The sequence below is a fragment of the Lycium ferocissimum genome, chromosome 4 (assembly GCF_029784015.1).
Source record: "Lycium ferocissimum isolate CSIRO_LF1 chromosome 4, AGI_CSIRO_Lferr_CH_V1, whole genome shotgun sequence".
In the NCBI taxonomy this organism is placed as follows: domain Eukaryota; kingdom Viridiplantae; phylum Streptophyta; class Magnoliopsida; order Solanales; family Solanaceae; genus Lycium; species Lycium ferocissimum.
In genome coordinates this window covers 31,835,327-31,856,976 of record NC_081345.1, presented here as the reverse complement: position 1 = coordinate 31,856,976, position 21,650 = coordinate 31,835,327, and the positions used below count along the sequence as shown (strand labels likewise).

Genomic DNA, 21,650 nt, shown 5'->3' with positions numbered 1-21,650 from the left:
TCCATCCTACGTTAGTTGTCACATTTTTATTTTGTATGTTCCTTAAGAAATCATAATAAAAATATATTTTAATTAATTTTATCTTGATTTATAAGTCAACAATTATTTCGAGATGGATATTTTAATAAGCAACTAATATGGGGGATATTTTTAATAATCAACTAATATGGGACGGAGGAAGTATATATTGAAAATTTGTCTTAACGTTTTATTTTTATCCGCAAGCTTTTTAGTCTTTTTATTGTCTCATATCATTTGATACCATCCGTATTTAAAGAGTCAAAAAATATTTTTCTTTACTACAAATGTCAAGCATATCCTATTGTTACTATTAACTTCCTAAAACACGTTTCATTTCATATTATGTGACTCCAAAATAAATTAATAAAGTATGACTCAATTTAAATTAGTAATTAAATGCATTAACTTGCGAAATTTGCATCATCAAAAAATTTTAAAATCTTTTATCAAATTATATCATTTAAAATAAAAAAATATTTAACTCAATAAATCTATTACGTCGATTCCTTTTTTTTTTTTTTTTTGCCAGGAAACACAAAGGAATTAAGACTACGCCTTATTTTCTCATTTTTATATTAGTAGAGATTTTGGTTTAATTCCTCCCAATTTTGTATACATGTTTTTACTGCTTAATAATAAATTTCTTAAGAAAAAGATGGAAATGTTTATGTTTTCGTTTTCAAATTTCAAAGTCCCCCTTATATAAATAGAGAATTCCAAGGCAGTCAAGTCTTTTCCTATTTGTTTCATTTCAGCCCCCACTACTTTCTCTCACCGTCACCATTTTCCGATTCTACAGTGTCTTTTTCAGTCCAAACTCTGCAAAATCAGTCAAATCTCCATTAATGCTCTACTCAAACCTCACTGCCCCTCATATGCTTCAATGGGGTTGTAATTCACTTCAACAACAACAAGTAATCAACAATCACTAAACCCTATTATAATCAGCTACTTAGTTTTTCCAAATATGGTATTTAAAGGTAGATTTTTTTCATCAAAGAAATCCGACCCGTCAAGTCCAGATGGATCCTCCAACAACAACAGTCCAAGATCCATCGGGTCAAATTCCCCGATCCGATCCGATAAAAAGAAACCAAAATCAGCTTCAACTTCAACTTCCAATTCTCCAATCACTCCATCTTCAATTTCACCCTTTAAAGATAAGAAAAAAGATGTTAAAGGTAAAGAAAGTCCGAACCCGAACCCGACCCGTGACCCGGAAGTGAGACCCACATCTGTGACAGTATCACCCATAGTAGCATCATCATTGGGGTTAAATAAGATAAAGACTCGATCTGGGCCGTTACCACAAGAGAGTTTTTTTGGGTATGCTAGTAGAGATAAGGGGAATTTAATAGGTGCTAGTAATTTGTCAAAGAATGTAGGGCCTGTTTTGAGGAAGAAGGAAAATGTAGATAATAATGGGAGTAATTCGGATAGTATGGGTTCGGATAGTGGTCGTTCGAGGGATCAAAGCCCGCGTTTACCAGGCCCGTCGAGGTTGCAGAATGGTGAATCATCGTCCGAGGCAGGTAAAATACTTGTCTTGCTATTACAAAAATGTAGTCTTTTTTGCAACTGGCTTGAGCTATGTACAGTTGATCCTTTAGAATGAATATATATATATCTGTAGTAAGTACGTAAAGATTAGTTTGTTCTGTGGTAATTCACACCCACTGGCTTAAAATGTGAGTACTGGAGTTGTGTTTGAAAGGCTAACCTTTTATCACACAGGGGAAGTAGAAAAGTAGCAAATGTTGATCCAACTGAAAAATTCAGTATGTGCTCTTCAGTTACAATAGGAGAGTGTCAGGGGTTGTTTGGTAGGGTGTATAACATTAGTACTGAATAGGGTGCATTAGTAATGCTGGGATTAGTTATGCTGACTTTATTTTTTTATCAACTGTTTGGTTTATTGTATTAATATCATGCATTGCATAATTTCTGAATAGCACTGAATAGGGTGTATTAGAATAGGAGTGGTACTGGTATTGTTAATGCCACAACTTACTAAGTATAAGGCCCATCAAGGTTGCAGAATGGTGAAATCATCTTTTGAAGCAGGTAAAATACTTGTCTTTTCATTACAAAAATGTAGTCTTTTGGCAACTGGCTTCAGCTATGTATAGTTGGTCTTTTATAGTAATGCATATATATCTGTATTAAGCGCGTAAAGATTTGTGAGTACTGTGGTACTTCACACCCACTGGCTTAAAATGTGGTACTAATAGTAGTTGTCTTTCTATTACAAAAGCTACATGAATTACAGTTGATCTTTTAGAAAGAATATATCTATATTAAGCACGTAAATATTAGTGTTTGTGGTACTTCAAGGCTGCAGAATGGTGAATCATCTTCTGAAGCAGGTAAATTACTTGTCTTTCTATTAAGCTACATGTTGGTAACTGGCTTGAGCTATGTACAGTTGATCTTTTAAAATGAATTTATATCTGTATTAAGCACGTAGGGGTCTTTTTGTATGGTGTAAAAGAATAGTACTGTATAGGGTGTATTAGAATAATACTAATGCTGGGATAAGTTATGCTGACATTATTTTTTATTGCCTGTTTGGCTTGTTGTATTAAATAACATGCATTGCATAATTACTAGATAGTACTGAATAGGGTGTATTAGAATAGGAGTAGTACTGGTATTGTTAATGCCACGGCTTACTATGTATAAGATTAGTACTCCCTCCGTCCCAATTTATATGACACTTTTTCCCTTTTAGTATGTCCCTAAAAGAATGACACTTTTCTATATTTAGCAACAATTTAACTCTAAAATTCCCATTTTACCCTTAATGAAATGATTTCTAGCCACCAAAGTTTCTATGGCTTGTTTTAGACCACAAGATTCAAAAGTCTTCCTTTCTTTCTTAAACTTCGTGCTCAGTCAAACACCCTCATATAAATTGGGATGGAGGGAGTATTGAATAGGGTGTATAAGTGATACTGGTATTGATTGTACCAGACTTAAATTGCAACCAAACATTGTACTGAAATTTTATACCAGCGTTATTCTTCCTAATACACCCTACCAAAAGACTCCGTAAAGATTAGTGAGTGCTTTGGTACTTCACACCCACTAGCTTAAAATGTGAATACTAGTAATTGTGTTTGAAAGGCTAACCTTTTATCACATAGGGGAAGTAGATGTAGAGAAGTAGCAATGCTGATCCAACTGGAAAATTCAATATGTGCTTTTCAGTTACAATACAAGGGTCTTATTTCCAAATCAGTTGAACTTTCTTGGTATTAGATGATCCAACGCTTGAAACACTAGATAGATGCCCTTAAACTCAGTTTTGGACTGTGTGATTTACTAGGTTACTCCTTTGACTCACATTAGAAATTGAATCATGCAGACACAACATGGTTTCTCATAGTGATCTTGATTGTGATCTTGATTGTTAGAATATTAATCTTCTAATCGAATCGAACTATACACTATTAGACAAGGAGGTAGAAGCTAAGGCTTAATGGAATTGTCAGAGGGTTCTACTTTTGAGTGAGATATCTAGTTTGCAGAGGGTTGTGCTGCTATTGTCCAAATAAGTAATTGTTTAATTGGAGTCAAATGGAAGAAAGGCGGGGCCCTTTTTGTTTGTGGAGAAATTTGGTTTGGTTTTGAATTCCATATTATCTCGGTGATAGTTTTGTTGAAGTGCTTTCTGTGAATCTCTTGATCTGTCAGGTGATAGTGACAGCTGGTGTGCCAATGGTATTTCGTTTGAGCGAGTTTTCTTCAGGGACGGGGAGAACATGGTTGCTGCAGTGCCTCTCATCTTGTAAACTTTTCTTAGTGCCTTAGATAGTGAAGGAAAATTATGGAGGAATAAGACTTTATTGATAATTAAATCTGACAGACTGACACTACAACCTAACTTTTGAGGGTCACTAATACAAAGAATTGATACTTTTGTTTTCTGCCTTGTCACTTGTTTCCCAAGTGATTTCCTCGGAATAGGAAAAGAGGAATGAAACAACTGTATTTCTTGTTTAGAGTTTCTACTAGAAAATTTAGTGGGTTTCTTAGTTGGCCCCATCCTTTTTTTGGAAGGGGGGGGGGGGGGGGAGGTGGGGTTTAGGATGGGTTTGCCAAGATCTAATCCTCCAAGGATGACCCCCATTGTTCTAAGCTATTACAATGAGTGGCTAAGATGAAGTGGATGGGGCAGCCCTGTTGTGAACCAACAAAGCCCTGTCGCTCTTGGTTGATCGCACAGGCTGCTCCGCCCTGATTGGTACTTGGTTGAGATGCTGCACGCCCATGCGTGCCACCTCGCCCTGTGCTGTCGCTCTTGTGCGCAGTGCTGGGCTCTCCTATGTGCGTCTCATTGAAATATTCACCCCAGATGTGCCATTGACATAGCTGTTCCGCCCACGTCCTTGACATTCTAAGTGGCTGACATGGTGCACCACCATAAATGATAACACCAATAAAACTGTATGAGGGTAATGCATTGTTATCATCCTAGAGTTTAACTTCTAGTTGTTTTGTGATTGAAAAGACTTCTGTTGCAGTAAGTTGTTTTGGGAGAATCAAGATATACATGTGGACTGCACTAGTAAAGTTCATGTCGTTGCTTGAGGTGTAAGTTTTGCTCTACTTACTTATGTTTTGGTTGTTATGCAGGCCGATTCAGTTCATCTTGGGGCTATTCTGGAGGTCTGAGGAGCTCAGATGCTCATACTCCAGAATTGAAGGTACAGAGGATTAACCTGTTGCATTTATCGATTCTTCTCTTGCTATTGCGTTATCCTTACCCTAATGTTAGATGTACTTTCTAGACATCTTTAGAATGCGACAACCCAAAGGAGTCTGAATCACCGCGCTTTCAAGCTTTACTCCGGGTGACTAGTGCTCCTAGGAAAAGGTTCCCCACAGATATAAAAAGTTTTTCACATGAACTAAATTCCAAAGGTGTACGGCCTTTTCCACTCTGGAAACCTCGAGGTTTAAATAATTTGGAGGTAAAATTCAACCTTTTCGCTAAGTTCTTGAAGTTTGTAAATGATCCGCGTACTTTTCTCAAGTGTTGATCTGTATATTGCAATTTCAACAGGAGGTTTTAACGATGATTAGGGCAAAGTTTGACAAAGCAAAGGAGGAAGTGGATAATGATTTGCGTGTTTTCGCAGCAGATCTGGTTGGAGTTCTAGAAAAAAATGTAGAAGCTCATCCAGATTGGCAGGAAACTATTGAAGATTTGCTGGTTTTAGCTCGGAGATGTGCAATGACAACTCCGGGGGAATTTTGGCTTCAGTGTGAGGGCATTGTTCAGGAACTGGATGATAGACGCCAGGAACTCCCCATGGGTACGCTAAAGCAGCTGCACACTAGAATGCTTTTTATACTTACAAGGTGCACACGATTGCTTCAGTTTCACAAAGAAAGTGGATTTGCTGAGGACGAATCTCTACTTCAGCTTCGTCAATCATTGCAGCCTGTTGAAAAACGAAGAGACGGGAAGATGTCTGGTCCTTTGAAGTTCCCAAAGTTGCCTCCTACAAAAAAATCTTACAGTCAGGAACAACATGGCTCTGAATGGAAGAAGAGAGATCAAGCTGTACTGCCAGGTAACCTTCAGACCTCAGAAGCTGAAGCCGAAAAAAAATTGGATTCTCCGGGCAGTAGAAATCGGATGACGTCCTGGAAGAAATTTCCAACTCCAACTGCAAAAAGTCCCAAAGAAGTTTCTCCAATAAAGGTGGAGAACATTGATAGCAATATTGAAGCTTCAAAACAATCAATGGATGAAAGAGGACCGTCTGATTTAGACATAGCTACTGTCAAGCATCCTGATCTTTCTTCTGCTAGGGATTCACATGCACACTCTTCAGTTCCTTCCAAACACCACCGGAAAGTTTCCTGGGGTTACTGGGGTGATCAACCAAGTGCTTCTGATGAGAGTTCAATAATATGTCGCATTTGTGAGGAGGAGGTCCCTACATTACATGTAGAAGACCACTCCAGAATTTGTGCAATTGCCGATCGTTGTGATCAAAAGGGTCTGAGTGTTAATGAACGCTTGATAAGGGTTGCAGATACTCTTGAGAAGCTCATGGAGTCATTTGCACATAAGGACATCCCACATGCTGTTGGAAGCCCAGATGGTGCAAAAGTATCAAACTGTAGTGTAACTGAGGAATCTGAACTTCTATCTCCAAAACTTAGTGACTGGTCTTGCAGAGGTTCAGAGGATATGCTTGACTGTCTTCCTGAAGTGGATAACTCTGTTTTCATGGATGAACTTAAAGGTTTACCTTCTATGTCGTGTAAAACCCGGTTTGGATCCAAGTCCGATCAAGGAATGACAACATCATCTGCTGGCAGCATGACACCTAGGTCCCCCTTGCTGACACCAAAGACCAGCCCAATTGACCTCCTATTGACAGGAAAAGGTTGTTTCTCTGAGCATGATGATCTCCCTCAGGTAGATACAACTATGATTTTTCAGTATGTTTGCTGCTCAGTTCACTTCTTTTTGGTGATACGACTAAAAGAACTCTGTTGCTGCTAGCAGAGTTTGCATGCATTTGCATGTATTTTCTTTGGTTGTGGATATGTTGGTAAATGTAGCCTTTCTTAAAAATGTTATCTAATGTGAAAACTATGAATTTTAAGTTTAAAAATTTGTGCTCTTTTCTCTTGGTTCAGTCACAGATTTTGTTCCCTATAGTTTGAGAAGCTTGTGCTTAATATGGAAGGTTGATGTCCATATAGTTATAGAAGACTAAATGTTAGCAGCCCGAATACCATTAAGAATATCTAATAATTTTGTATTTCATTTTGCGTGTGTGTGTATTTTCTTTTACATATTGAAAGGTAATTTACGAAAGAACATATAGCATCCAGCTAGAGAGAGAAGGCATAGAAGAGACTGAGTACCAGAACAGAGAGGTCACAGAAGAAAGAGGGCACTAGATCGGGTACATAAGTATTAGGTCCATCAATTCTGACAATTATTCTATTATTACCTCCTGCCTTCTTAACTACTCCTAGAGACATTTCTGATGATAGTCCTTGAATTATAGCATGAGGAATCTTTTGGAGAGAACCATATTTTGTAGGTTTCTCCTGTTTGGTATACTTATTGTATATGGCCAAGTTGGTCTTGTTAATATCATTGAAACCTTTTACTTGATAAAAAATAATAATAATAAAAAACAAATAGCATGAGGAAACCTCAATTGCCTAACCCAAGCTTTTGGACTGTTCCTAAGTGATGAGAATACTTCCTCCTCCTTCGTTTGCACTTTTCCCTTTCCCTTCTGCTTCATCTGTCCTCCAAGTTACCATCATCGTATACAGGAGTGACACATTTTTAAGACAAATGCAAGTTCTAATTTGGGAAGAACTGATGGATTTTTCTAGTTGAGTGGAATGAAGTTGCCAGATCTCTAATATTACCTCATAGACCGATGTTGGTGGCGATGTGAATATTTGTGCTTTTTCAATGGAGTGGAATGAAGTTACAGATTTCTAGTATCACCTCATTAAGTAAGATTCTGGCGGATGTGAATATTTGTGCTCAAATGTCAAAAGAAATGTATTATGGTTTGTGGAAAAAATGCATTGATTTTCCTGCTGTGCGTGCATGCATAAGTCGAAAGAAATGCGAGTTCATCCCTTCTCTTTACATGAATTCTTTTAGTAGTTGGAATTGCAGAAGTATTTGAGCTTTTGCAATGTGATAATGATAAGCAACATGTATTTTTTCCCTGTCCCCGCAATGGACATGGAGATAGAAAGCAAGAACCTCCTCCATTGCTCTTTTCTTTCGTTTGTCTGTTCTTTTCCTCCCCTCCCCCCTCCGCCCCTCATTTTTTTAGGAAATAAGAGGAGCATAAGAAGGTGAAGGTAGGTACAAAGGAGAGAAGTGGCTATCTTTTTTTTTTTTTTTTGGGGGGGGGGGGGGGGGCCCAGAGTTTTTTTAAATTCCCATTTTGCTTGTGGAGTTCTCTCAAATCCCCCCGCCCCCCACCTCCCAAAAAAAAATAAAAGAGGACTTACTACAATATTTGAAGAGGTTGATGCCAAAAAAATCTGTTTGACTTCTTTTAATGCTTTGTTCTTCTTCTCTTTTGTTTATTCCCCTGGACGTTTGGATTGACAGTTTTCAGTTTTGTGTTGCTTTTTCTGATGTTGCAGATGAATGAACTTGCCGATATTGCTCGATGTGTGGCGAATACGCCTATAGATGACGAACGCTCTTTGACTTATTTGCTTTCCTGCCTTGAAGATTTAAAAGTTGTGACTGAACGCAGAAAGTTAGATGCACTTACAGTGGAAACATTTGGAACTCGCATTGAAAAGCTGATTCGGTAATTTGACCTTTCTTCTGTATTATCCATATACTGCTGGGGGTACTCTCAAAAGAAAATGATGAATAGTAAGAACCATGAAATGGAGAGGGGGCTCAGGGAGAAAACATAGGAAGGAATCATGCCTTTCTCTTTTTTCTTTCTACTCCATCTTTCAGAAAGTGTCTTTATCTTAAGTTCACAACTGTCCAGGGAACAGTATTTGCAGCTGTGTGAGCTAGTCGATGATGACAAAGTTGATCTAACGAGCACTGTCATTGATGAAGATGCTCCCTTGGAAGATGATGTTGTACGTAGCTTGAGAACCAGCCCAGTTCATTCCAAAGATCGTACGTCTATTGATGATTTTGAGATTATCAAACCAATTAGTCGTGGAGCATTTGGTCGGGTTTTCTTGGCAAAAAAGAGAACAACTGGGGATCTCTTTGCAATTAAGGTACTATAGTAGTTTGGTGCTTGAGTTTTATTTCAACATTCCTTGAATCAGTCAGTATTTTCTTTTTGAAGTGATTTTAGCTTGATCTGTGATAAAGCACATCGAGAACCCCCTTCCATAAACCTGTTCCCTGGCCAAGAGAAAACCAAAAACTATATCTCTATCTTTAAGGGATAGCTCCTGGTCCCATGTCTTTAACATCTATTTCCGTGCAGGTCTCATCTCTAGCAAACAGATATATCGTGTAATTTTTGGGAGTTTATACATAAGGATTACGTTACGATTTCGTGTATCTTGCAACTTTGCTTTAAAAAGAAAATAACCCAAGGATCTTTTGAAACCTCCATCTCCTATTGCCTTTGGCAATTAATTGGAAAATTGTCCTGTTATAAATTTACTGTATTTGGATATCGACATGTGTATTACATGTACTTTCTGAAAAGGATGTCTGTGTGTGTTTACAGAAGGAGGGGTGGGATTCCTCCAGTTCTAACTATAGGTTTCCCATTTATGTCTTTCATAGTATATGTTTCTTTTGTTAGGTCCCTTAGTTTCTCTGATGAAATCGTGTAATTCAGGGAGGTTTCTGGTCTCTGGTACCAAGTAAGAAACCAAACATTCTGCTGTTCCTCCTGCAGAGATAAGAGAAGAGGAGCTTGTATAATGCACAACTTGATTATTCCCTTAAATTATTGCGGATTAAATAGTGTGTTGAAGAATCCTAACAAAAAAGAAAACATATATTACATTCCTATAATTCTCCTAATCACCTTACAACAGGAGTGGGAGTTCGGGATCCATTCAATATTTACAAGAAACCTAAATTTGATTACTCTTAACAGGCATGGTTCCCTGTGGCCATGCTTCTATATGGTTTTATTCTTTATTGACCATCATGTTATAGGGATTTTTTTTATTTTTTTTAATTTTTTTTTTACGCTTTTAAATATGGAAAGGGTCATCTAGTTGGAGAGTTGTAGTAGGTTAGGTCACAAGAGTCCCTCACTCTTTGTACCGTATTTATTATGAATAAAAATGTTTTGGCTCATAATTATAGAATTTTCAATTTCTATTCATTTCTGGGTAAGGCAGGTAGTAGCCATTATCCTAATGGTAAAGCTCTAATCTTGGGTATGCTATAGCATGCTTCTTTGTGGAACTCCAACTTACATGTTTAGTTACAGGTCCTGAAGAAGGCAGATATGATACGCAAGAATGCCGTTGAGAGTATTTTGGCAGAACGTGATATCTTAATATCCGTTCGCAATCCCTTTGTGGTGAGCATGTTGAAATGGCAAAGCACTTTACTGAAGATATGATTGTACCTCTTTTACTGATTGTATTTTGCATTAGGTTCGCTTCTTCTATTCATTTACTTGCCGTGAAAACTTGTACCTTGTGATGGAATACTTGAATGGTGGGGACCTATATTCATTGTTGAGAAATCTAGGCTGCTTAGATGAAGAAGTTGTTCGTGTTTATATAGCTGAAGTTGTGAGTATCAATGTCTCTGTCTTGCTCTCTAAAGTTCTGCACACTATGGTGAAACACCTAAATCTGAAGTTCTGAGGTGCCAGGTGCTTGCCCTGGAATACTTGCACTCTCTGCATGTGGTTCATCGAGATCTGAAGCCTGATAATTTGTTGATTGCACATGATGGTCATATCAAGGTAAAACTTGTGTCTAAAACGTACATTCTTCATAAAATTACATGTATTGTTATATTCCTTGTTTAGGTGGGCGTATTTCATCTATCAGGCTTAGATATAGTGTTTAATAAGTAAGGTGTGTTGGTCTTTCCGAAATCCACCTTGTTTGCTCCTACTTATCTTAATAACTACATATCTGGAATCAAGTGTCAGCATTATCTTTCTTAGCTCAAGGACATGTGTTAGTCCATGATTTAGAATCCTTCATTTATTGTAGAATTTCAAGAGTGACTAGGGTTAGCTTTGTAACTTTTTAAATTTACGTATGAGAAAATGAAAGCCAAAAAGATTTTAAAACACCCTCATTAGTTTGGCATTTTGAATTCCAAATTCGAGCAAATGAAGGCCACAATTTTTTTTTTTTTGTGAAACTGGTAACTGTATCTATATTCCATAATGAGCCAAAACCATATTTACAAAAGTACTCCAAAGTTCTACTGTCCTGTTCTATATTGAATCTAAAACATCAACGATATAGAGACAGTATCATTTCAGTATAGCTAATTACACCAAAAACACAGGATCAAAATACAATTCAGTTTGATCTTCTGCATACTATTCTGGGGAGCAGGTGGGTCAATTATGTTCAATTAGAAGCTAGTGGGACAAGAGGGGGGATAGTAATTATGTGGGACAAAAGGGATTGGGAAGGGGTGATCAGTAGTGAGGGCATGTACTCTGTTTCTTGTAGTTTCACTGGAAAGAGTCAAGATTTCAGTTGGAACATGACTGGAGTTTATGCACCAAATGATAGAATGGAAAGGGAGGAAACTTGGGGGGAAATAGGTGCAGCAAGGAGTCTTATTCCGGGGCCCTGGGTCCTTTGTGGTGACTTTAACACAGTTAGATATCTATCTGAAAAGAAGAACTGCAGAAGAATCAACAAGGCAATGACTGATTTTTCTGATTTCATTGAAGACATGGAAATGGTGGACTTGTCCCGGACAGGAGGGAAGTTTACTTGGAAGAAAGGAGACAGACACAATATTGCAGCAAGAATTGATAGATTCCTGATATCAGAAGAATGGGATGCTAGCTTTAGGAACATCAGGCAGTCCATATTACATAGGGTGACATCTGACCATTCACCTTTGTACTTCAAAGTGGAGAATGGGAGAAAACCAATTCTTATTTTAAATTTGAGAACTGGTGGCTAAAGACAGAGGGTTTTAATGACAGAGTGAAGACATGGTGGGAATCCTTCAATTACAGTGGAAAGCCAGATTTTATACTGGTAGCAAAGTTGAAAGCTTTAAAAGGAAAATTGAAAGAATGGAGTAAAACAGCACAAGGGAATTTGGGAATGCAGAAACAAGTGGTATTGGCTCAGCTTGCTGAACTGGAAGAGATACAAGATCATAGAATCCTGAAAGAGGAGTAGATAACTTCTAGACTGGCCCTCTAACCATGGAATTTGAAGACATTGCTAGGCATGAAGAGACTGCTTGGAGACAGAGATCAAGGGCAACTTGGTTGAAAGAGGGAGACAGAAACACAAGTTTCTTTCACAGAACAGCAAATGCACACAGAAGGGCAAACACTATAGACAAGTGAAGAGTACATGGAGAAATTCTGGAGGATCCTGGAGAAGTGAAGGAAGAAATTGTGTCATATTATGAGAAGCTGTATTCAGAGACAGAAAACTGGAGACCACAATTTAATATGAGGAATTGTCCTAGGTTGGATGCTGAAGATAATGCAACTCTTATGGCCCCTTTTGAACCTCAACAGATACTGGACTCCATCAGGGCATGTGCAGGGGACAAAGCTCCAGGTCCTGATGGATACTCTATGGCTTTTTTCAATCAGTGTTGGGATATCATAGGGATAGAGCTTGTAGCTGCTATACAAAACTTTTACTTTGAAAATTATTTTGAAAAAAGTTTGAATGCCACTTTTGTGGCTTTGATTCCAAAGAAAGCTGGAGCTATACAGCTCAATGATTTCAGGCCTATTAGCTTGATTGGGAGAGTCTATAAGATCATTGCTAAACTACTGGCAGAGGTTGAAAAAGGCAATACATAAACTGGTGGACAGGCAACAAATGGCATTTATTAAAGGAAGACAGATCATGGATGCAGTTCTTATAGCTAATGAGTGTGTGGAGGCTAGACAGAGGAGTAAGAAACCTGGTGTTCTATGCAAGCTAGACATTCAAAAAGCATATGATCATCTGAACTGGAGCTTTCTAATCAATATGTTGGAGAGAATGGGGTTTGGAACTAGAAGGATCAAATGGATAAAACATTGCATTAGTTCAGTTAAGTTCTCAGTTTTGGTCAACAGAACTCCTTGTGGTTTTTTTCCTTCTCAAAGGGGATTGAGACAGGGTGATCTTTTGTCCCCTTTCTTATTTATCCTGGCAATGGAGGGCATGAGCAATATGTTTCAGACAGCTAAGGTGAATGGCTGGATAAGGGGATTTCAGGTGGGTGCAGGAAACTTGGAGATTACTCATTTGCAATATGCAGGTGATAATCTTGTCAATTGTGAAGCACTGGAAGAGAACATTTTAATCTTAAGAACTATCTTCATCATCTTTGAAGCAGTTTCAGGATTACACATTAATTGGGGTAAAAGCTTTATTTATCCAATTAATGAGGTTGCAGAGGTGGAGAGCTTGGCAGAGAAATTAGGAGGTAAAGTAGGGGAGCTTCCAACTACATATTTGGGCATGCCTTTGGGAGCCAAGAGCAAGTCAAAAGGAATATGGAATGGAGTTCTAGAAAAATGTGAGAAGGAGCTGACAAACTGGAAAAGCCAATATCTTTCTCTTGGGGGAAGATTGACCATGGTCAATAGTGTGCTAGATGCCTTACCATCTTATATGATGTCCGTATTCCTAATACCTGTCAATGTAATCAAGAGAATTGATACCCTTAGAAGGAACTTTCTGTGGCAGGGCAATGAAGATAAGAAGAAATTTCACTTAGTCAAGTGGGAGGAACTGACTGTGAGCAAGAAGACAGGGGGATTGGGTATCAAAGATTTGAAATTGCAAAACCAAAGTTTGATAATGAAATGGCTATGGAAATTTGGTACAGAGGAAAACATGCTATGGAAGGAAGTTATTACTGCTAAATATGGTTTGGAGGACAAGTGGATGGCAAACATGGTTAATACTCCATATGGATGCACTGTGTGGAGGGCAATCAGGAATCACTGGCGAATAATGTTTGCAAGAATTAGATGTAAAGTTGGTAATGGTTTAAAAGTATCCTTTTGGAATGATATATGGTTGGGTGACACAGCTCTAAAGGTGAAATTCCCTGACTTGTTCATTCTTAGCCAAAAGCAACATGCTACTGTTGCTGAGATGTGGACTGGACAAGGCTGGGATCTGGATCTGAGAAGACACTTGAATGATTGGGAAATGGAGATGGTAGCAGAATTCCACAATACAATGGCAGCATTCATCAACTTAACAGGGGAAAGGGATAGTCTGGAATGGAAGAAGGATAGCAAAGCAATTTTTACTGTAAACTCAGCATACAAAGACCTGAATGTATCAAGTTTTCAAGAAGAAGGATGGCCATGGAAGATGATATGGAAGACAAAAGTACCTTATAAAGTGAACTGTTTTAACTGGCTGTTGGCAAAAGAGGCAGTGTTGACTCATGAAAACCTGAACAAAAGAGGTTTTCACTTATGTTCGAGATGTTTTTTGTGTGGGGATCATAATGAGACAATCAGTCATTTTTTCTTGCACTGCAAATGGACAGACCAGCTGTGGAGGATGTTTATCAACCTGAGGAAGATCAGATGGGTGAAGCCTGGGAGCATAGAAGGAGTGTTAAATTGCTGGAACAGGGATGGGAATGTAACAAGAAAAGAGGAGAGATGGAAGATTGTCCCATCATGTATCTGGTGGACTGTTTGGAAAGAGAGGAACCAGAGATGTTTTGAGAACAAGCAGAACAATTTACAGAAGTTAAAGATGAACTGCCTAGCTCTTTTTTATTTTTGGTGTAAGCAGGAAATTCTAGATCAAACAGAAGATATTTTTGATGTGTTAGATCTCTTGTAAGAATAGAAAACTGTAGAGATCAATGCTGTTAATGTAACCTTTTGGAGGGGGGCTACATATTTTGATGTAGTACACCTGTGGATATATAGATTAACTGTTACAAGTCAAAAAAAAAAAAAACATCTAGAATTCCTCTCCTTCCAAATTATCCACCAGATGCAAGCAGGGACAATTCTCCATCTACCTCTGTTCCTAGCCTGCAAACCTGCTTCCTCCCAACTCTGAAGTGCTTCTGTTAACTTTCCAGGCATAGTCCATGATATTTGCCTTTAAGATTTAAGAATAATCTCCAAAGTTGTCCTGGGACCTTGCAGTGTAGGAATAGATGGTTAACTGTCTCTGCTTTTTCGCCACAAAAGAAACATCTGGAGCATAAAGGTATCCCTCTCCTCATCAAATTATCTTGTGTCAGGACTGCTTCCTTAGCCAAAAGCCACACAAAGCATGCAACTTTGTGTGGGATTTTGGTTTTCCAAATGTTTTTCCAAGGCCAATTATTCAGCTGTTGATTGGAGCGGTTCATCCTGCTTTAAGATAAATTCACCTTGAAAGGGCCTTTATTACTATCCTGCCACCATAAAACATCTTGCCCTGACTCTAGTCGACTGAACTACTCAATTGTGCTGAAAAAATCAGCCACTCGTTGGATTTCCCAATCATTAAGCTGTCTTCTGAAAGTAAAGCTCCATCCTTGAGGTGTCCACAAATCTGCTATAGTCCTTTGTTGATGTAGGACTAGATTGTGAAGGTCTGGAAAAAGCAATTCCAGATTGCCTGCCTCATGCCAGTCATCCTTCCAAAGGTCAGTCTTTGTCTCCCTGCTACAAAAAGTTCCTTCTGATGCTATCCAACCTACTGATAATCCCTGTTGCTACAGGGAACAAGAACATCATACATGTTGGAAAGGCATCAAGAACTGAATTAATGAGAGTCAATCTACCACCCAGAGACAGATCCTAAGTCTTTCATCTTGCCAATTTCTTTTCAGACTTTTCAATCACATTATTCCAGATTCCTGTGGATTTAGATTTAGCTCCCACTGGCATTCCAAAGTAGATTGTTGGTAAGGTACCAACTTCACCACCTAAGACTGCATTCAGAAGCTCAATGAAGGCCACAATTTAAAAAACAATGAAAATGAAAAGGACTAACTTTTTCGTTATTGCCATTTCAAAAAGAAAAAACCCAAGTTTTTATTTGGGTAATTGTTGCAGATATGTAAAGAAACCCAAGAGCTTCAGTACAATGATGTAGGTTCAGATAATTTTATTGTGGCAAATTAACTATTTATTCAAATGAATATAACTGTGTATTCTAGATGGTTACAAAATTAACTATTTATTCAAATGAATATAACTGTGTATTCTAGATGGTTACAACAGCGAACTGGATGCCAAAGGAGACTTTGCGTTATGACGTCAAGAGTTTTATGTTTTACACAAAAAGGTCGTGGTTCATGTTGACATAATGACCGGTAACTTGTCAAATCATGTTGCAAATAGTGGTTTGCCGTTGTTGTAAAGCAGTTCATATAACAACTATCCCTCAATCCCATGCAGCTCATCATTGGATAAAATTGCTCTAACTGTATTCATTTATGTTTCTGCTTCATTGTTGAAGTTCCTTTCTAGCATTTTTAAGGTGTCGTCAAGCTTGCAGTGGTAAACATGTCGATGACCGTTTTCTTGTGCTTTCTGCTTTAAATCACATTGGTTTCAAGCTGATGAATAAGTTTTTAATTGGTGTAATTTTGTTCAGTTGACAGACTTTGGGCTTTCTAAAGTTGGTCTTATCAATAGCACAGATGACTTATCTGGTCCAGCTGTCAGTGGAACATCCATGATGGAAGATGATGATTCTCAGCTATCTGCATCTGAGCATCAGCAGGAAAGGCGGAAGAAACGTTCTGCAGTAGGTACACCGGACTATTTGGCGCCTGAGATCCTTCTAGGAACAGGGCATGGTTTGTATCCTTGTTTTCCCCTTCTTTCTTCATTGACAGTGAATAGCTGATTATCTTTCTACTTGGCAGATGAAGCAATCATTTTAATGATCAACTTGATAATGTTGCCAAATAAATTCTCTTTTCCCTGTTCTTCACAATTCCCAATTCAGCAAAGGAGGATTGCAGTATGTTGAGTGTCAATGTAAAAAATAATCTAACGACGATGAATTCCCTGAATACTGGATTTGCTGTGATGATGTCTGCCTAGCCACGTAAAACATTGCTACTTCAGTGTAAATTTTAATATACGAGGAGTTCCATGGATGTGACTCTGAGGGATTATAAGGGTTCTCACACTATAGAAAGTGGAGGGTGCAAAATAGTTAGTGTCAACATCTAGATGTGCTAGATAGATTTTTTTTCCTCGTATCGTATGGGGTAGAAAGCTAAATGACTTCATATATATAATTAATCCAATTAACTTGGGGTTGATTGATAAAAATGGATATCGTACTATACATGGCTGTTTAGAAGACCTAAGAGAAATATGAGAGCTCGTGTGGGTTGGAAAGGTTAGATTTGTACATTTGAGTAGTCTTATGTCCATTGTTAGTTTTGGTGCATCCATGAGACCCGGTTTTGTATAGAAGAATGGGTGTGTTTTGGAGAGCCATATTTTTTTAGCAGGCTCTACTTTTTGGCATACTACTTTTATCTGAGCCTTTTTTCACATCAGTAAATTGTTTACTGTGGTGAAAGAAAGTAGATATGGTACTATGCGCTCATGCATACCATAGAGGTTAAAATATCTTGGAACGTAGAAGGGAGCAAGGGTGAGTTGGGCTAGTAACTCGAATATATATCTAACCTGGCATTCTAATAAAAACAATTTGGATTTGACAGCATCTTTTTTTTCACCCTTCTGTTTCCTATTTAGTTCTAATCATAGGCTACATATATTCTTTTCAGGTTTCACGGCTGATTGGTGGTCCGTGGGCATTATTCTCTTCGAGTTGATTGTTGGCGTTCCTCCTTTTAATGCAGAGCATCCTCAGGTTAATATGTTGTTTTCTTATTTGTATCTTTTGTCCTTATTCTTCCGTGTAGTTTGTTGTCCCTTAGGTGATAAGGAGTTGTCCTACATTACCCATTTAGCTTTAGATTAGTTTATATAAACAAGAAAAAGAAAAAAAGCCACTAATGTTGCTTATGCTTTCTATTAAGGGTTTTCTCTTAAACTTCCTAAAATGTTTTAAAAGATAGTACAGTGTAAGTTTTCTCCCTGCAAATGCACCAAATATGAAGCCTTCAAAGAAAGTATGTAATGTTGTAAATCCTTTTTACTGATTTATGCACATTAGCTCTTTCTGGATGTGGGTACCAGTTCTCTATATGCGTATGTTTTGCATGTGTGGATTACTTGACGATTATAAAGCTAAGTAGCTAACTTCTATGCATAAGTCTTTATGACTAAGAGGGTGTTTGGATTAACTTTTTAAAAATAGCTTATAAGCTAAAAGCTAAAAGCCATAAGTTGGAAATATCCAACTTTTGGCTTTTAGCTTGACTTTGTACGTTTTTGGCCTAAAAGTGAGTGCTTAAGAGCACTTTTTATCTTTCCCAAACACCACAAACAGTAGAAAAGAGCCCAAAAGCCTAAAAGCACTTAAAATAAGCCAATCCAAACTCCCTCTAAAAATTAGTGCCACCTTGATTCCTGTTTGGGTTATGAGATTCCATTGATACAAAGCTGTTCCCAAACAACTCAATGAAGGGTTGTGCTGGCATGCTTTGAATCAACTATAGCTAAATCCTAAGCTACTTAGATTTTTCTATAAGAAGCTCAGTTAAAATCAAAACCAAATACTATTATAGCTTTGGATATTACATGTCAGACCAATTGGAATTGACTTATAAATTTGCGCTTTATGAGATGGGTGCTTAAACCACTGAGATACGGATGCTCGATGGCAACCTCGTACATGGTGTGAATAAACAATTCAATTGAAATGGAATCTTTTGTTTAAGTCAACGCAATTAAGGAGGAATCAAGGAAAGATGTTGACTCAAATCTGGTATTTCGATGGGAGCGTTCGGAAAGGAAAAAAAAGTGGGTTAAAACATAGATCTTCAGTTTTAGCTCTTTTATCTGATGTCGAGCAGTTTGATGTATGTAACATTGATATCATTATCAAAATGTATGTAGCGCTTGGTATATGCTTGCTTTTTTTTTTTTTTGCTTACAGTAGTATTCTGTGAGCAGTTTCTCTCCTCTAGATGTACTATGTTGATGAAGTTAATGTTTTATGAAGCACTTCTGATGTCGTGCTGCTCTTTCTATCTTTTTTTTTGGGGTGGTCATTCTCAGAAAATATTCGATAATATTCTCAATCGTAAGATACCTTGGCCACTGGTTCCGGAGGAAATGAGCGATGAAGCACAAGATCTGATTGACCGGTAAGAGAATCATTCTGGTTGTTATTTAAAGTCCCATTTTCATCTTCTTAGTTTTCAGTTGGCAAGTTCGTTTTCCATGAACCTTCAGCTTTTAGCCAGTTCTCATTTATGGGATGAGGAAATATAGATGGAGGCCCTGTGTTACTAGGCATACTTGAATTATGAGGAATTAATTTGGTGAATTGAGAGAGACCGTGGATCACTAGAATGCACTCGACTTTTGACTAAAAAAGCATTGTCAGTTATAATGAAAAGCTTGTCTATAAATACTCTAAAATCGATTAACAATCTTGACCCTCTATTAGATGCCAAAAGCTTTTAGTTAATATTTTTCCATTCAGGAATTCTTCTGTATTTACAAAGAGTAGACAGTACTTCCATCTAGCGTGAAGAAAAACGCATCCTTCCCAATGGAACAGACGAAGAATCTTCTATGAAAAGGATAATCGTGATAATTATATATTTGGAGTGGATCTGTTCTGCCAAAAATGTGAACTGGCTCGGTTTTGAACAATAATTAATTGCTGCTAAATTGATTCTGGAATTTTCATGTGTTGCTACTAAGATTTGCATCACCAGGCTTTAGTAATAATAAACACAATATTCTTATCTTTGTAACTTATCTATTGTAGAAATTTTTGTTTGTCTCTCAACTTTTGAAAGCTGCTATCGTGGTAAATTTCAGATTACTAACAGAAGATCCTAATATGAGACTTGGAGCTGGAGGAGCATCAGAGGTGATGTTCTGTTTTACAACTAACTTTGAATTGAACCTAACTCTGTTCATTCGAGATCTCGAGAATAAAATGTAGAATGACTATGACCCTAATGCAGGTGAAGCTGCATCCATTTTTTAGAGATATTCACTGGGACACACTTGCTAGACAAAAGGTTTGACTGCGATATACTTTATTTATAGAAGTGATTCATTTCCATTTAACTGTAACTGTACTAGCAGATGGTTCCTATTGCCGAGACGTGAAACATGACTGACCCGTGTTGTTGTCGTAGTTGTATTAGTAGATGGGTCAATCAAAATTTTTTCTACTGATTCGTGTTGCATCAATGCTTGTACTTTTTCTCAGGCTGCATTCGTGCCTGCATCAGAAGGTGCAACGGATACTAGTTACTTCACAAGTCGTATCTCTTGGAATCCTTCAGATGAACAAGTATATGCAGCCAGTGAATATGAGGATTCTAGTGATGATGGCAGTGTTAGTGGTAGTAGTAGCTGTCTAGATAATCGCCAAGATGAACAGGTGTGTTGGTTATCACCCACAAAATAAATAAAAAATAAATAAAAATAAAGGACTGGCATGTTAAGTCTCAACGTGTCTTGATCTCTCTTGATTTTTCATTAAGTAGGTTTAATTTTGATGAAATAATGTGCAGGGTGATCAGTATGCTGGTATTGCAGAATTTGAGTCAGGCTCTTCTGTCAACTATCCTTTCAATAACTTCTCATTTAAGGTAGTTTCTTGTTTTATAACATTTTATTCATGATTGTCTACTTTTGATGGGTGGATGTTATCGGGATGAAGATGCCACATCAGTTAGAACTGCAACACTTTAAGGCTTGAGTGAATACATGAAAATTGTCAGGTTATGGCTGTCTGCAGTTGCAGCTGTTGGCCTTGCATTCTTAAATCACTTTAACAGGATGACATACTGTTTCAATGTTTTCTGGATCCACTTTGAGCTTCGTTTTACCTTTGTGCTGCAGTTTGTTGCTTATGATTAGGAGATTACTAAGTTTGTTAGCTCTAATAAAGAACTTATAACATTTCAGCATCCTCTAACTTTGTTCTCTCATTTGTTTTCTGCTTTGGTTAACCAGATTTTACTTCTCTTTAATTACATGTGATACTTTATTCGGTACTCAAAAAAGTTGATGGTATTGGATTTTAAAATCTAATTTTCTTCAACAGAATCTGTCTCAGCTTGCATCAATCAACTATGATTTGCTTACGAAAGGTTGGAAAGATGATCACTCGTCAAATCCCAATGTATAGCTCCAGGAACCGTGCCTATGAGAATATTCAAACTTTTGTTTCTTTGCTGGTAGAATCAAACAGAACACATGCCAATCATCTCCCTGTCTTTACACCTTGTAAATGTATGTATCTGACTTATCTATGCAATATATCTTATAATTACTTATTTTCTCTTAACCGGTTTTAATTTTTCCTTTTCGTTCCCCTGCAGATATAGAAGCAGCTTAAAGATCATGATCGCGACTAGTGGGGATGTGATGTGTTTTCATGATACAGAGAAATCTCATGCTGTGAGGTTGTGCTTTGAATCGTTTTATTTAGTGTGACAACCTTGTATCTCTTTTTGTTCTCATGCATGGCCATGAGATGCCTTGTGGTTTTTGACTTCAGGCTTTTGATTGTGTTTGTAATTGTCCCCCACAGCAATGAGAACACATCTCCTGTTTTGAAAGGGATTGGACTTGTTGCCTCAAATTTTGGTGTTTACACTCTTTTCCATTCCCTTAATACTAGTGAGGAAAGTAAAGTGGTACTTTCAACCATCACCTACTTCTGTTTCTTCTGTGAAAGTATCTGCTAATTTTGCTGCCCTCTCATGGTGCTGGCTAATTTCTCTGAGAGAAAAACTATTTTGCCTTTAATAGTGGAAAAAGAAGAGATTTAAAGTGAAAAAGAGGTCTCCTAACACAGCTAAAATCAATCAACAAGAATCATAGTTATTGATTTTGCCC

At 37.6% G+C, this 21,650-nt stretch overlaps 1 protein-coding gene across 2 annotated transcripts; it reads left to right on the top strand.

The window, feature by feature from the left end:
- The first annotated feature begins 744 nt into the window (after positions 1–744).
- LOC132052312 (probable serine/threonine protein kinase IREH1) lies at positions 745–21,464 on the top strand. Of its 2 annotated transcripts, XR_009413972.1 has the most exons (18): positions 745–1,553; positions 4,660–4,730; positions 4,815–4,997; positions 5,090–6,460; positions 8,179–8,351; positions 8,544–8,787; positions 9,972–10,064; positions 10,141–10,281; positions 10,365–10,457; positions 16,282–16,486; positions 17,438–17,523; positions 18,837–18,925; positions 19,611–19,662; positions 19,760–19,816; positions 20,011–20,184; positions 20,318–20,395; positions 20,854–21,041; positions 21,131–21,464. XR_009413972.1 is itself a non-coding variant. In XM_059443801.1 (17 exons), the coding sequence occupies exons 1-17, from the start codon at positions 989–991 to the stop codon at positions 20,935–20,937; spliced, it is 3,759 nt and encodes a 1,252-aa protein (XP_059299784.1). In that variant the 5' UTR covers positions 745–988; the 3' UTR covers positions 20,938–21,045. The 2 variants fall into 2 exon arrangements, 1 of the variants encoding a protein (XP_059299784.1); XM_059443801.1 differs by lacking the exon at positions 21,131–21,464 and having other exon boundaries at positions 20,854–21,045.
- The last annotated feature ends 186 nt before the right edge of the window (positions 21,465–21,650 follow it).